At 36.1% G+C, this 15,261-nt stretch overlaps 1 protein-coding gene across 1 annotated transcript in view; it reads right to left on the bottom strand.

Annotated features, from left to right (window-relative positions):
- Positions 1-15,261, bottom strand: part of SUPT3H (suppressor of Ty 3 homolog (S. cerevisiae)) — a gene marked incomplete at its 3' end in the record, with an annotated part of 373,199 nt that overhangs the window by 129,607 nt on the left and 228,331 nt on the right. The window contains exon 3 of the mRNA XM_008563607.1: positions 12,913-12,997. Within this exon, the coding sequence (XP_008561829.1) occupies positions 12,913-12,997 (85 nt within the window). The remainder of the gene's footprint in view (positions 1-12,912; positions 12,998-15,261) is intronic.

Genomic DNA, 15,261 nt, shown 5'->3' with positions numbered 1-15,261 from the left:
TCTAGTTATTCTCTTTTGTCATACAGATATCAGGATTGAATATAGTACCATAAAGTAGATAGCTATGTTTCTGAAATGGCTTATATGGTATACTTTGATTGTCCTTTTAAATTTCTTCTTTGTTTGGGCCGGCCCGGTGGCGCACTGCTACAGTGCGCTGCTTGGGAGTACGGTGGCGCTCCCGCCGAGGGTTCGGATCCCACATACAGACCGGCCGCTCACTGGCTGAGCGAGGTGCGGGAGCAACACCGAGGGTTGCGATCCCGTTGCCGGTCCCCGGTCCGGTACGGGGGCAACACTGAGGGTTGCAATCCGTTGCCGGACACGGAAAAAGACAAAAGACCAAAAAAAAAAAAAATTCAGGCCTATGCTGTCAAACATTCCAATTTCAATGTTTCAAGAGAAGCCAGAAATACTAAATTTTTATGTAGGCAACTAAATCCACATCTTATAAACCATTGTGCAAGGAAAATAAAACATGTTTCTATGTTGCATCTATGGGCCAACAATTTTTAACCTCTAACTCTGATGCTTACTTTCCTCAATTCAATTCAATAAATACATGTTGAATACTATGAAAGACTTAACATATATTTTCATATAGATATGAATATACAAATATATGGAGAATTCCAGGCTGGGCTATGTACCTTTTCTCAAAACCCTCATTTCATTCTACATATTAGCATTACCAGTTACTGTAATGCTTTAAAATTACTTTCTATGTCCCTATACCCATGACAAAACTGTAAATTCTTATTTTTTATAACAGTGGAATCAGAGCTACTTTAGATTCACCAAATAAAGGCTTACTGAATAAATGAAAAAATAAAATGAATAAATGAAATAAAAAATACCTAAAGATTTATTGAAGCAGAAAACAATTCAAAACAATAAATGGCAGTCTGAAAACTAAATGATAGCCTTGTCTACACTTTTGTTTTCAGGAACATTTTAAAAATATAACTTTGATGTGTAAAGGACACCTAAGCGCCATTTAAGTATCATTTTATACTGTGGGTAAAGGCTTAGTCAGATAGGTATTCCTAACTATCAGAACAAACTAATAGCAATAAATATATAGAGAATATTTTGAGATGTTAATGGTTGCTGGACCTAAAAAGACACAGCAGCATTGAGAACAACAGAGCTTTAAGAATAGCAATTCCTAAAGCCTTATCTACATATAACAGATCTATGCAAGTTTAAGCTGCAACCAAGTGACATCACAGCATAATGTGGTAGTTTTAAACAATAAATAAAAACAATGTTAAAACTATCAAAAGAGGTCTAAACTAAGAGATTTAAACTAAATTCGATGTGTAAGCTTTAAGAATATTAGGAGACTACCATCAAAGGTAGCCAAACAGGCAATTTATTTTTTTAATTGAGAAGCTTATATCTGGAATCCCCATTGAATGCAATTAAAAACCTTGGACAGAATACATGCAACAATGGGCCGGCCCGGTGGCGCACTCGGTAGAGTGCGGCGGCGCTCCCGCCGAGGGTTCGGATCCCATATAGAGACCGGTCCACTCACTGGTTGAGCGTGGTGCGGGCGCGACACCGAGGGTTGCGATCCCATTGCCGGTCGCGGTGCGGGCGCAACACCGAGGGTTGTGATCCCATTACTGGTCATGAAAAAAAAAAGACAAAAAGGAAAAAAAAAAAAAGAATACATGCAACAATTATCTGAGGATTCTGAAAAGCAAATGGTAGCAGGCAGAAGGAAGCCAGAACTCAAAATACAAAAACCTGGTACTGCATTTCATTGCTTTTATTTTCCACCAGTGGAAAATAAAATACTCTGTCCCGCACTCAAAGGCAGAGTGAATTTTTACCAGGTGCAGACAAAAAGAACTTCATGAGAACTCTTCTCTTTCTGCTATAAAGACTTGGAATAAATGCCCATGGGGCAGAGGATTGGGGTGGAAATAATTGATAATGGTGAGAATGAGAGAATTTGGGGAGAGGTGATGGAACTGTTCTGAATCCTGATTTTGGTCATGGTAACAAGAGTCTACACTTTTTGTCAAAACACACAGAACTGAACAAAACAGAACAAAACCCCATGGATTTTGCTGTGTGTAATAAAAAAAGAAACAAAAAATTAGAAAGTAATATAATGTAAAGTGACTGCATAGTATTCTATGGTTAAAGAAGTAGCAACATTTTAAAAACAATTTTTCTATATTTTTTGTCTTTCCTCTAAAGAAGTCAAATTCTCACACATGGGAAATTGCACAGAATCTGGGGAGATACAAAAGGAGTCAAGCCAAAAAAAGAGGCAGCAGGGATGTGAACTACTGCACAATATGGGAGAGATAAACATTTTACACCCAGGCAAGTTACCTGCCAGCTAAAACAACAAATAATCTGCAGAAAAGTCACAACAGTGTATTACATAACATATCCACTTTTCAAACAAAAATTACTAGACATTCAAATAAACAAAAGTATGATACCTGCTAAACAAAAAGCAGAGTCAATAGAAATGTATTCCAACTTGGTTCAGATATTGAATTTAGACTACAAAGACTTCAAAGGAGCTATTACAAATATATTCGAAGAGTTAAAGGAAAAAATTGGTCTTAAAAGGTAAATGAAGAAAGAATTACAAAAGAGATTTAAATGGAGAGTATAACACACACACACACACACACACACAAAATCTGTAATGCCTGCATAATATTCCTGGGTAAGGAAAGACAAATTTTTTCAAATAAGCATTACTCTATTATTTTTCCTTTCCTCTAAGAACTCACTCTGACACATGTCAGTTTATGGTAAAAAGTAAAAAGATCAAAGTAAGACCTTCCTCTAGCAAGGTCTCTCATTCTACTTTACATTTAGTGAAATCTGGACAGGGTCAACTTCATAAATAGGTATCAAAACTACTATGCAAATATTACATGGGTAAGGAAAAGTAAACATATAACAAGAGGATCTCTCATCACCATTAAAGACACATACTATTTCCTGTTTATACTAATGTAAGACATAATCAAATAATGTCCTTACTTCTACATTTAAAATGGAATATACAAGTGTGTATCCCTATGATGGAGCTTGGACGTGTTGTCCCCTCCAAAACTCATGTGGAAATTTGATCTCCAATGTGGCAGTGTTGGAAACTGATTGAGTCATGGGGACGGATCCCTCATGAATGGACTAATGCTCTCCCTGGGGGAGGTGGGATTAATGAGTGAGTTCTCACTCTATTAGTTCCCGCGAAAGCTCATTACTTAAAAAGACCCTGGCACCTTCTCCCTTTCTCTTGCTTCCTCTCTCTTGCTTCCTCTTAACATGTGATCTGCTTGTACCTGCCAGCTGCCTGCAATTTTCCACCATGAGTAGATGCAGGCTCAGGCCCACGCCAGATGCAGCTATCCCAGAATCATAAGCCAAATAAACCTCTTCTCTTTATAAATTACCCAGTCTCAGGTATTTCTGTCATAGCAACACAAAATGGACTAAAACACCCTATTTCAGAAAGGGGTGTTACAACCCAATTAGATACATTTTCAAACATATAGTATAATACAAAATACTAAGACTAAACAGAAAAATATACTAGAGATTGACTAAATAGCAGAACAGAGATGGCAGGAAAATCAGTGAATTTAAAGATAAATCAATAGAAATTTCCAAAGTCAAACAAACAAACAAAAAAGGCAAAGAAAGTTTGGAGAATAACTGAAGGTCATCAGAGATTTGTGAAATAATACCAAATAGACCAACACACATATACTTGAAATCCCAAAATGAATGGAACAGGAAAAAAATTATAGCTGAAAACTTCCACAAATTGGTTGAAAAGATTAGTTTGCACATCCAACAAGACCAACAAAATTGCAAAGAAGATAATCACAAAGAAAATCAGTCCTAGAAGCATTAAATGCTGAAATCCAAAGAAACGGAGAAAATCTCCAAAGTGGCCAGAAAAAGACTACATGTTATACTATACATACATACAGGGGAACAAATGAGTCACAGCCAACTGTCATCAGAAACTAACGTAGGCTGAAAAGTATTAGAATAACATATTCAAAAAGCTGAAAGGAAAAGCTTATCAACCTAGAACTCTGCACAGAGAAAAAATATCCTTCAAGAATAAAGGTGAAAATAAATATGTTCAGGTGAAACAAACTTTAGAGAACTCATTACTAGTACACCTGTACTACAAAAAATATTATAGGGAGTTCTTCAGGCTCAAACAAATGGCAACCCAAATCTGTAAGAGGGAATAAGCATGGCAAATGGTAGGTATGTGGGTGAATGTGAAATATTATATATACTTCTTTTTTTCTCTTCAATCCTTTAAAAGATATATGACTCTATAAAGGAACAAGTTATAAAATTGTAATCTGAAGATAGTAACATATACAGATTTAATATGCATGATAACAATAGTGCTAAATAGTAAACAAGAGAAAAAGACATAAAGAGAAGGAGAGAAGACCATGTGAAGATGGATTCAGAGATAAATAATGGTAAACCCAGAATTGAGTACTTTAAAACTGCTGTGCCATTTCCTTGTAGCCTCCATGTTTTCTGATAAGATTTCCACTATCTTTTAAATTATCCTTCCCCTTTGGTAATAAATCTTTTAAGATTTATATTATGTTATTAGTGTTTAGGAGTTCGATTGCATTTCTTTGAGTTATCCTGTTTGGAGTTTACTCAGCTTCTTGAATCTGTAGATTTTTTAAAATTAATTAATTAATATATTTATTTTGGTGGCTGGCCAGTAAGGGACTCTGAACCCTTTACTTTGTTATTATAACACCACACTCTAATCAGCTGAGCTAACCAGTCAGCCAAATCTGTAGAATTATGTGTTTCACTAAACTTTGGATGTTTTCAGCCATTATGTAATTATAGAGAAAATCCATTTACAATAGCAACAAAGAAGATTACATACTTAGAAGTAAATTTAACAAGAAATATGTGAAGATCACAAAAAAAAACATTACAGCACTCCTGAAAAACACAAAAATAGTCTTAAACAAATGTACAAATATCCTCCATTCTTAGGATGATTCAACATTCTAAAGATGCAGTTCTCCCAGAGTGAATTCATAATTCATGCAATTTCAATAAACATATCGACAAGCTTTACTATGAAGTTGATGAGTTCATACTAAAGTCCATGTAGAAAAATAAACATACAAGAATAGCTGGAAATACACTAAAAAATATTTGAAAAATAAAAATACAAAGGGACTCCTTAAAATATACTATAAAATCTGTATAAATGATCACTGCTACACTAGCACATACATAGACAAATAAACCGTTAATACAGAATATAAAATCAGCAATAGATCCCAATACATACATAAATTTAGTTTATGATAAAGAGATCACTGCAAATCACTAAGATGGACATATTAATAAATGGTGATGGTAAAACTGGGTAGCCATTTGAAAAAAGATTAAATTAGATACATATCTCATATACAAAAACACACAAACTACAAATGGATTAAGGATCTAAATGTAACATATAAAATCATACAAGTACCAGAAAGAAACATGGGTGAATTCCTCTTTAAACTTAGTATAGGGAAAGACTTGCTAACAATGATTCAAAAATCCAAAGGCAGTCAAAGATTGATTCATTTAACTACATTAAAATAAAAATGCCTGGATATAAAACAAAACCCATGAAAACAAATTTTAAAAATAACTGACACACTGAAAGGATATATGTGTACCACATAGCACAAATGATTAATATCTCAAAAAACAGTGGGATATATGACCAAAAGCCCAACATAAAAATGGGAAAAGGACATGAAAGAGCTCCTAATCGCCAACATTAGAACAACTTGAGCAACAAAAATAAATAATGATAGTATTAAAAAATGACAACTAGAGTAAAATTAAAATATCAATTAGTCCAGACACATATACATAGACAATTAAATGAATTAATTTGAGACAAAGGACAGCTTTTCCTTTCAGAGTAATTCCAATTAATAACTGTAAAAGGAAAGAAGTAAACGAAATCACCACTAGGCTAATAACACAGTAATAATGTCTCAAACATGATCCACTGATGACTGTTAAAATTAATAGGCATAAATTTGGGGGAAAAGAAAAATATTCACATAGTCACAGAACATCTACCACCCTCGAGGTACTTATTAACCATAAAATTAAAAATAGTAACTTGATAGTGGATAAACTCAGCATATGCTACCTTAAACAAATTATCAAGGTTAATATTACAAATAAGACATATCAACAACATGAACATGAATATGATGCACTGAGAAGGACCCACCACTTCCCTGGTAACCTTGTCAAAAATGCTTAACCTCATTCCAACCATAAGAAAACACCAGACCAATTGAAATAGAAGAGCATTCTACAAAATAACTGTCCAATACTTTTAACTGTTAAAGTCATGAAGGAAAGGGAAATGAGAACTATCATATATAGGAGACAACAAAGACACACCAACTAACTGCATCATGGCATCCTGAATTGGGTCCTGGAATAGGAAAGCGACATTAATGGGAATACTGAGGAAATTCCAATAAGGTCATTAATTTAGTTAACAGTACTCCACCAATGTGTTTTCCTGGTTTTCATAACGGCATCATAGTTATGTAAGATGTTAAGATTAGAGGAAGAGAGCAGACCCATGCGGCACTGGCAACACTTCCCCACTCCTTGTACCTGGAGGGGAGCACCAGCCTCCGCAGCCCGACCCACCGAGGTGAGCGCAGCAGACCTGCACAGTGCTGGCAAGCCCTCACCTCCCCTTGGATCTGGTAAAGGGTTACCAGCCCCCACAGCCTGACCTGCCAAGGTGAGCCCAGCATAACCACATGGCACTGGGGGCTTATTCTACAAGCACAGATTCTGCAACAGGACCCAAGGTGGTTAAAACGAACCACCACCACACCTATTGTCAATCAAAGACAAATCACTATGACAGTAGCAGCTAGGGCCACTCCACAGCCAACTTCATTGTAACGGAAGAAGCAAACCCTCTACCAAATGACCAAACGTCAATGAAAAAAATACTAGAACTACAAATAAACAAAAAGAAATGACACCACTGAAAGAATATAGTAATACTCCAATGTCAGATTCTGTGGAACAGGGAATCCTTGAAATGTCTGAAAAAGAATTCCAAGCAATGATCTCAAGAAAACTTGAAGAAATAAAGGAAGACTCAATTAGAGAACACAAACAAAAAGTTACTCAGAATATGAAGGAGGAAATCCACAACAGATTAACACCTTAATAAAGAGTGTAGCAGAATGTCTAGAAATGAAAGATTCACTCAATAAAATAAAAAACTGAGAGCTTGAACAGAAGGGTAAAGCAATCAGAAGAATTTCAGATCATGAAGATGGTCTTTTTGAAATAACTCAGGCAGACAAAAAAAAGGAAAAAAGAATTAAAAATAATGAGGAAAATCTAAGAGAGATAGCAGATAACCTCAAGCACTCTAACATCCAAATTGTGGGGATTCCAGAAGGGGGGGAGAAAGGAAAAGGTATTGAAAATCTATTGAAGGAAATACTTATAGAAAATTTCCCAGGTGTAGGACAAGATACAGACGTTCAGATCCAGGAGGCTCAAAGGTCCCCAAACAGATTGGATCCAAAAAGATCCTCCCCAAGACACGTTATACTTAAATTTACAAAGCTCAAAGACAAAGAGAGAATTCTAAAAGCGGGAAGAGAAAAGCATCTGGTCACTTATAGGAAAACCCCCATCAGACTTACAGCAGACTTCTCAACCAAAATCCTATAGGGCAGAAGAAAGTGGAATGATATATTCAAAATACTAAAAGAAAAAAAATGGCCAGCAAAGAATTCTTTACCCAGCAAGGCTCTCCTTCAGAAATGAGAGAGAAATAGTGTATTTCCCAGACAAAGAAAGGTTGTGGGAGTTCACCACCACATGACCAGCCCTGCAAAAAATTCTCAAGGGAATGTTTCATCTGGAACTATCACAAATACACAAGAAAGAGCAAAACCCACCATTTAAGCAAAAATTCCAGCAAGAAAGAGAAAGAAGCTAAATCATCCCACCTTAAATTTCCAACTAACATCAAAGAAGAGAAATAAAAGGGGAAATAATAATCAAAAGATATTTAAACCATCTAAACAAGAAGCAATTAAATGATAGGAATTAAGCAACACTTCTCAATAACTGCCCTAAATGTGAATGGAATAAACTCCCCATTCGAAAGATACAGACTGACTGGATTAAAAAGCTAGACCCAAATATATGCTGTCTTCAAAGGACCCACCTCACCACCTGTAGAGACACACACAGACTAAAAGTGAAGGGATAGAAAAAGATATACCATGCAAACAGAAACCAAAAACAAGCAGGAGTAGCTATTAGTATATTGGACAAAACAGACTTTAAACCAAAAAACATAAAAAGAGACAAAGAAGGCCACAATATAATGACAAAAGGATCTATCCAGCTAGAAGACATAACAATCATAAATATATATGCACCCAATACTGCAGCACCCAGATATATAAAGTAAATACTCTTAGACCTAAAGAAAGAAATAGGTCCTAATACATTAATAGTGGGTGATCTGAGCACCCGTCTCTCAGTATTGAACAACTCTTCCAGGCAACAAGTCAACAAAGACACACAGGATTTAATCTACACCTTAGACCAACTGGACCTGGCAGATATATACAGAACATTTCACTCAACAACTAAAGAACATACTTCCTTCTTATCAGCTCATGGAACATTCTCTAGGATAGACCACATATTAGGTCACAAATCTACTCTCAGCAAATTTTCAAAAACTGAAATCATTCCACATATCTTTTCAGACCACAATGGACTAAAATTGGAAATTAATAATAAGCAAAACTCTGGAAAATATACAAATACATGAAAACTAAATAATAGGCTCCTGAATGACCTATGGGTCCAAGAAGAAACTAAACAAGAAATAAAAATATTTCTAGAAACTAATGAAAATAAAGATACATCATACCAAAACCAGTGGGATATCGCAAAAGCAGTACTAAGAGGCAGATTCATTGCAATAAATGCTTACATCAAAAGAACAGAAAAACCTAAACAACCTAACACTATGCCTCAAAGAACTTGAAAAACTACAACAATCCAAACCTAAAAGTAGTAGACAGAAAGAAATAATAAAGATCAGAGAAGAACTAAACGAAATAGAGACCCAAAAAACAACAGAAAAGATCAACAAAAAAATGTTGGTTTTTTGAGAAGATGAATAAAATAGACAAACCATTAGCTAGATTAACAAAAAAAAAGAAGAGAGAAGACCCAAATAAAAAAAGAGTCAGAAATGAAAACAGAGACATAATAAGTACAAAGAATCATTAGAGACTATTATAAAGAACTGTATGACAACAAATTTGAAAATCTGGAAGACATGGGTAAGTTTCTAAACACATACAAACTGCCAAGACTGAACCAAGAAGAGAGAGAAAACCTGAACAGACCAATAACTAGCAATGAGATTGGAGCAGTAACTAGCAATCTTCCAACAAAGAAAAGTCCAGGTCCAGATGGCTTTACAGCTGAGTTCTATCAAACTTTTAAAGAGGAGTTAATACCAATTCTCCTCAAACTATTCAAAGCCATTAAAACAAAAGCTACTCTCCCAAACTCATTCTATGAGGCCAACATAACTCTTATACCAAAACCAGATGAAGACACAACAAAAAAAGAAAATTACAGACCAATATCATTGATGAAACTAGATACAAAAATCCTCAAAAAAATTAGCAGTCATAATACAGCAACACATCCAAAAAATTATACACTGTGATCAAGTGGGATTCATCCCAGGGATGCAAGGAAGGTTCAACATACAAAAGTACACAAATATGATACACCACATCAACAAACTCAAGGACAAAGACCATATGATTATCTCAATAGATGCTGAAAAAGCATTTGACAAAATTCAACACCCCTTCATGATAACGACTCTCAACAAATTAGGTACAGAAGGAAAGTATCTCAACACAATAAAAGCCATTTATGACAAGCCCACCACCAGTATCATTCTGAATGTGGAAAAACTGAGGGCCTTTCCCTTAAGAACAGAAACAAGACAAGGATGTCCACTCTCACCACTTCTATTTAATACAGTACTGGAGGTACTAGCTAGAGCAAGCAGGCAAGAGAAAGAAATAAAGGGAATCCAGATTGGAAAAGACGAAGTTAAACTTTCTCTATTTGCAGATGACATGATACTACATATAGAAAAACCAAAAGACTCTTATCAAAAAACTCCTACAGTTGGTTAATAACATCACTAATGTTTCAGGATACAAAATAAATGCCCTCAAATCAGATGCATTTATATACTCAACAAACAACCAGAAAGAGAAATAAAGAAAGTAAGCCCATTTACAACTGTCAAAAAATAAAAAATAAAATAATAAAATACCTAGGAATCAATTTACCAAAGAGGTGAAGAACCAAGAACCACAAACCACTTCTGAAAGAAATTGAAGAGTACCCAAAAAGATGGAAAGATATTTCATGCTCTTGGATTGGAATAATTAACATTGTGAAAATGTCTATACTACCCAAAGCAATCTACAGATTCAATGCAATCGCCAACAAAATACCAATGACACTCATCATCGAAATCCAAAAAAAATTTCACCTTTCATATAGAACAACAAAAGATCCTGAATAGCCAAAGCAATGCTGAGCAAAATAAATAAATAAATAAATAAATAAATAAATAAAGCCAGAGGCATAATACTACTTGACTTCGAATTATACTACAAAGCTACTGTAACCAAAACAGCATGGTACTGGTATAAAAATAGACATTCAGACCAGTGGAGTTGAATTGATAACCCAGAAATCACCCCTCAGGCTTATAGCTATCTGATATTGGAAAAAGGCAACAAAAACCTACATTGTGGAAAAGACTGCCTCTACAACAAGTGGTGCTGGGAAAACTGGATATCCATATGCAGAAGAATGAAATTAGATATGCATCTCTCACCATACATTAAAATCAACTCAAGGGCCGGCCCGGTGGCGCACTGCTACAGTGCGCCGCTTAGGAGTGTGGAGGCGCTCCCGCCGAGGGTTCGGATCCCACATACAGACCGGTTCCCGCTCACTGGCTGAGCGAGGTGCGGGTACAACACCGAGCGCTGCGATCCCGTTGCCGGTCCGGTACGGGCGCGACACTGAAGGATGCGATCCGTTGCCGGACACGAAAAAAGACAAAAAGGAAAAAAAAAAAAAATCAACTCAAAATGGATTAAAGACTTAAGTGTAAGACCTGAAACTGTAAAACTACTAAGGAAAAATATAGGTGAAACACGTCAGCAACTAGGTCTGGGCACAGACTTTATGAACATGAGCCTGAAAGCAGAAGCAGCAAAAGAAAAAATAAACAAATGGGACTATATCAAACTAAAAACGTTCTGCACTGCAAAGGAAACAATCAACAGAGTAAAATGACAACCTACAGAGTGGGAGAAAATTTTTGCTAACTATGCATCCTACAAAGGATTAATATCCATAATATACAAGGAACTCAAAGAATTATACAGTAAAAAACCAAATAACTGAATTAAAAAATGGGCATATGAGCTGTAAAAACATTTTTCAAAGGAAGACATACAAATGACCAATGGGTACATGAAAAAATGCTTAACATCACTAGTCATCAGGGAAATGCAAATTAAAACTACCCTGACATACCACCTCACCCCAGTTAGACTGGCTATAATCAGAAAGATGGTGAACAACAAATGCTGGTGAGGGTGTGGACAGAAGGGAACACTCCTACATTGTTGGTGTGACTGTAAATTAATATAACCACTATGGAAAACAGTATGGAGGTTTCTCAAACAACTACAGATAGATCTTGCATACAATCCAGCAATCCCTCTTCTGGGTATATACCCAGAGGAATGGAAATCATCATGTCAAAATTCTGGACTCTCATGTTCATCACAACTCTGTTTACGATAGCCAAGACAAGGAACCAACCTATATGTCCATCGATGGATGACTGGATAAGGAAACTGTGGTATATATACACCATGGAATACTACTCTACCATAAAAAAGAATGAGGTACTCTCACTTGCAACAACATGGATGAGCCTGGAGAAACTTATGTTGAGTGAAATAAGCAAAGCACAGGGGGATACATACCACATGTACTCACTCATATGTGGGAGCTAAGAGAGAAAGAAGGAAGGAAAGAAAGACCACAGTAGTGCGCTGGAATGCAGAGGAAGAGAACATTCCTTGGGCTACAAAGTGCAGTGGGGGGGAAGAGGGAAGGCAAGGGAGGTGGGGGATAATGGGGTGGGGGACACAGGGTACAAATGCAATTTGTGGTAATGGGTATGCTGCCAGTATGAATCTGGCCCTCACATCAGGGGTATGAAGGGTGACAATCAGCTTTCTATCTCTGAATATTCATAACCAAATATATATATATATATATATATGAGGACACTGAAGGGAATTCTCTACAATATTTATGAAATTTTTGTGTAAGTCTTAAATTCAAAATAAAAGTTTTCTAAAAATTCTGGAAAAACTATAGTGATAGTGTGACAGAAAGCAGATCAGTGATTGCTAATGGCTAGAGGGTGGGGTAAAAGGACTGACTACACAGTGGAACAAGGGAATGTTTTTAGATAATAAAAATTTTCTATATCATGATTGTTTTGGTACTTACATGAAAATATTCTTTTTTCAAAACTCCTCAAATTATTCAATTAAACTGATAAATTTTGTTATAATATATCTCACAAAGTTAACAAAAAGAATGCTAAATGTAAATAAAATCTTCTTTAAAAAAGTGTTGAGTTACAATCCCAATAAAGGCAGAATGCAGAGAAGATACATCAAATAAGATTACTTATGCACTTACCAAATTAATTAACTGAGTGTGTACCACATCTTCTATCAAAAGTGATGTTTCATGAAGAGGCCTCCTAGCATCACCTAAAGAAAACCTGCAAAAAAATTTTAAATGCACAAATATTAAGGACTGTAAAACTAAGAAAGGCAAAAAGTGAAAGATATTTACTGCAAGAATCAGTTTAATAATGAGAATACCTATTGTTCTCTCAAATGACCAAATGGATGTACAATTTTCTCTAGACAAAGAAAACAAATCTGTCCTACACAAGCTGTAACTTCCAAAGAAAAATGCAGTATTATCTATGATATTTCTTGATTTGTACAGTATTTTTAAAGGGCATTTATGGTTTCAAAATGCTAAATACTAACAAACTCTTCATAACATCAGCAATTAGAAACCCATGTAACCACCTCCAAATTACCAAAACAAGAGCACAGTAACAGCCACATAGAAAGTTAAAATAGTTTGTGATGTTATCAACAAATTTTTATGTATATTTTACCACAGCAAAAAAATAAATAAATAAATAAAACTTAACATATTTAAGAGCAGAACAGATGAAGGTAAAAAGGTAATTAGTGTTTAGGACAACAAATCAGAGGAAATTACATATAACAGAGCATGGATTATAAGAGAATACTATGATCAATATTATTGAAAAATTTCAATACTGTAGTAAAATCAATAAACTTCTAGAAAAATAAATAACCAAAACCTATTCAAGAAGAAACAGAAAGCTTAACTAGTCCTATAAATTTTAAAGAAATTAAACCAGCAATTAAAGAAAAATTGCTTCACATGAATGTTCCACCAAACTTGCAAATACGCCATTCTAACTTTACACAACTTTTTCAGAAAAGAGACACTCCTAAACCCATTCTTTTCTGAAGCTAGTATAACCTTGATATCAAAACCAGAAAAGGACTGTAAAAGAAAAAAAATTACACATAAATTTTACTCCTGTACATAAGTGAAACATTAATAAACCAAACACTGCAATGTGTTAAAAAGAAAAGGATAATATATCATGACCAAGTTAAGTTCATCCTAGTGTGATGGTTAATTTTATGTGTCAATGTGACTAGGTTGCAGGGTGTCCAGACATTTCGTTAAACATTATTCTGTGTGTGTCTGCGAGGTTTTTTTGGATGAGATTAACACTTGAATTGGTAGACTGAGTAAAGCTTACACTCTCCAATGTGGATGGGCTTTATCCAGTCTGTTAAGGCATGAATAGAACAAGAACAAAAATCAGAGTAAGGGAGAATTCCCTCTTTTTCTCCGCCTGCACCTACGACCTCATGGGGAGTTCCCTATGATCAGTTGACAGAGGAAGAGAAGACTAGGGGCTGGTTTCAATATGATTCTGCATGATATACAGGCTCACCTGGCAAGCGACAACTGCAGCACCTTTCTCCATCATCCCTAAAGGACAATGGTGAAGGGAAAGCCTCCAAGGGGACAGAAATTTGAGTACTGCACCTGGTTGTTTCACTTTGCTTAGAAGGAGAAATGGCCAGACATATGAGTATATATTGATTCATGGTCTGTGGCCAGTTTTGGCTAACTGGTCAGGGACTTGGAACAAGACTTGAAAAGTGGCCACAAGAAAATTTGGGAAAGGGGTATGCTATGGGTTGTGTACCACAAAAGGTCATGTGTTAGAAACTTGATCCCCACTGTAACAGTGTTAAGAGGGTGGGAAATCTGATTAAGATCTTTGAAACATGGGGCCTTCAAGAGGTGATTGAATTGTGAGGACTATGCCCTCTTGAGAATGGATTAATTAATTAGTTAACCCAGAATAATGGGTTAATGGTTTAATGGGTAAACATGGGTGTAGACTGGTGACTTTATTTATTTATTTTTTTTATTTTTTCTTTTTTCCATGTCCGGCAACGGATCGCAACCCTCAGTGTTGCCCCCGTACTGGACCGGGGACCGGCAACGGGATTGCAAGCCTCGGTGTTGCTCCCGTGCCTCGCTCAGCCAGTGAGCGGGAGCCGGTCTGTATGTGGGATCCGAACCCTCGGATGGGAGCGCCACCGCGCTTCCCAAGTGGCGCACTATCCAGTGCGCCACCGGGCCGGCCCAGACTGGTGACTTTATAAGGAGAGCACATGAAAGTGCTCTGGCCATTCTTACCACATATACTCTGGTCACCACAGGACATAGAGTTCCCACCAAGAAGAATGCCCTCACCATATGTGCTCCCTAGACCTTGGATTTCCCAGCCTCCAAAACTATAAGAAAGAAATCGCTTTTCTTTATAAACTACCCAGTTTCAGGTATTCTGTGATAAGCAACAGAAAACAGACTAATACAGGGTATATAGATAGACCTCTTTGAATGCGC

This window comes from Galeopterus variegatus, unplaced genomic scaffold (assembly GCF_000696425.1).
Source record: "Galeopterus variegatus unplaced genomic scaffold, G_variegatus-3.0.2 Scaffold175, whole genome shotgun sequence".
Taxonomy (NCBI): domain Eukaryota; kingdom Metazoa; phylum Chordata; class Mammalia; order Dermoptera; family Cynocephalidae; genus Galeopterus; species Galeopterus variegatus.
Note: the sequence above shows the minus strand (reverse complement) of the source record. Positions and strands in the feature narration are given on the sequence as shown.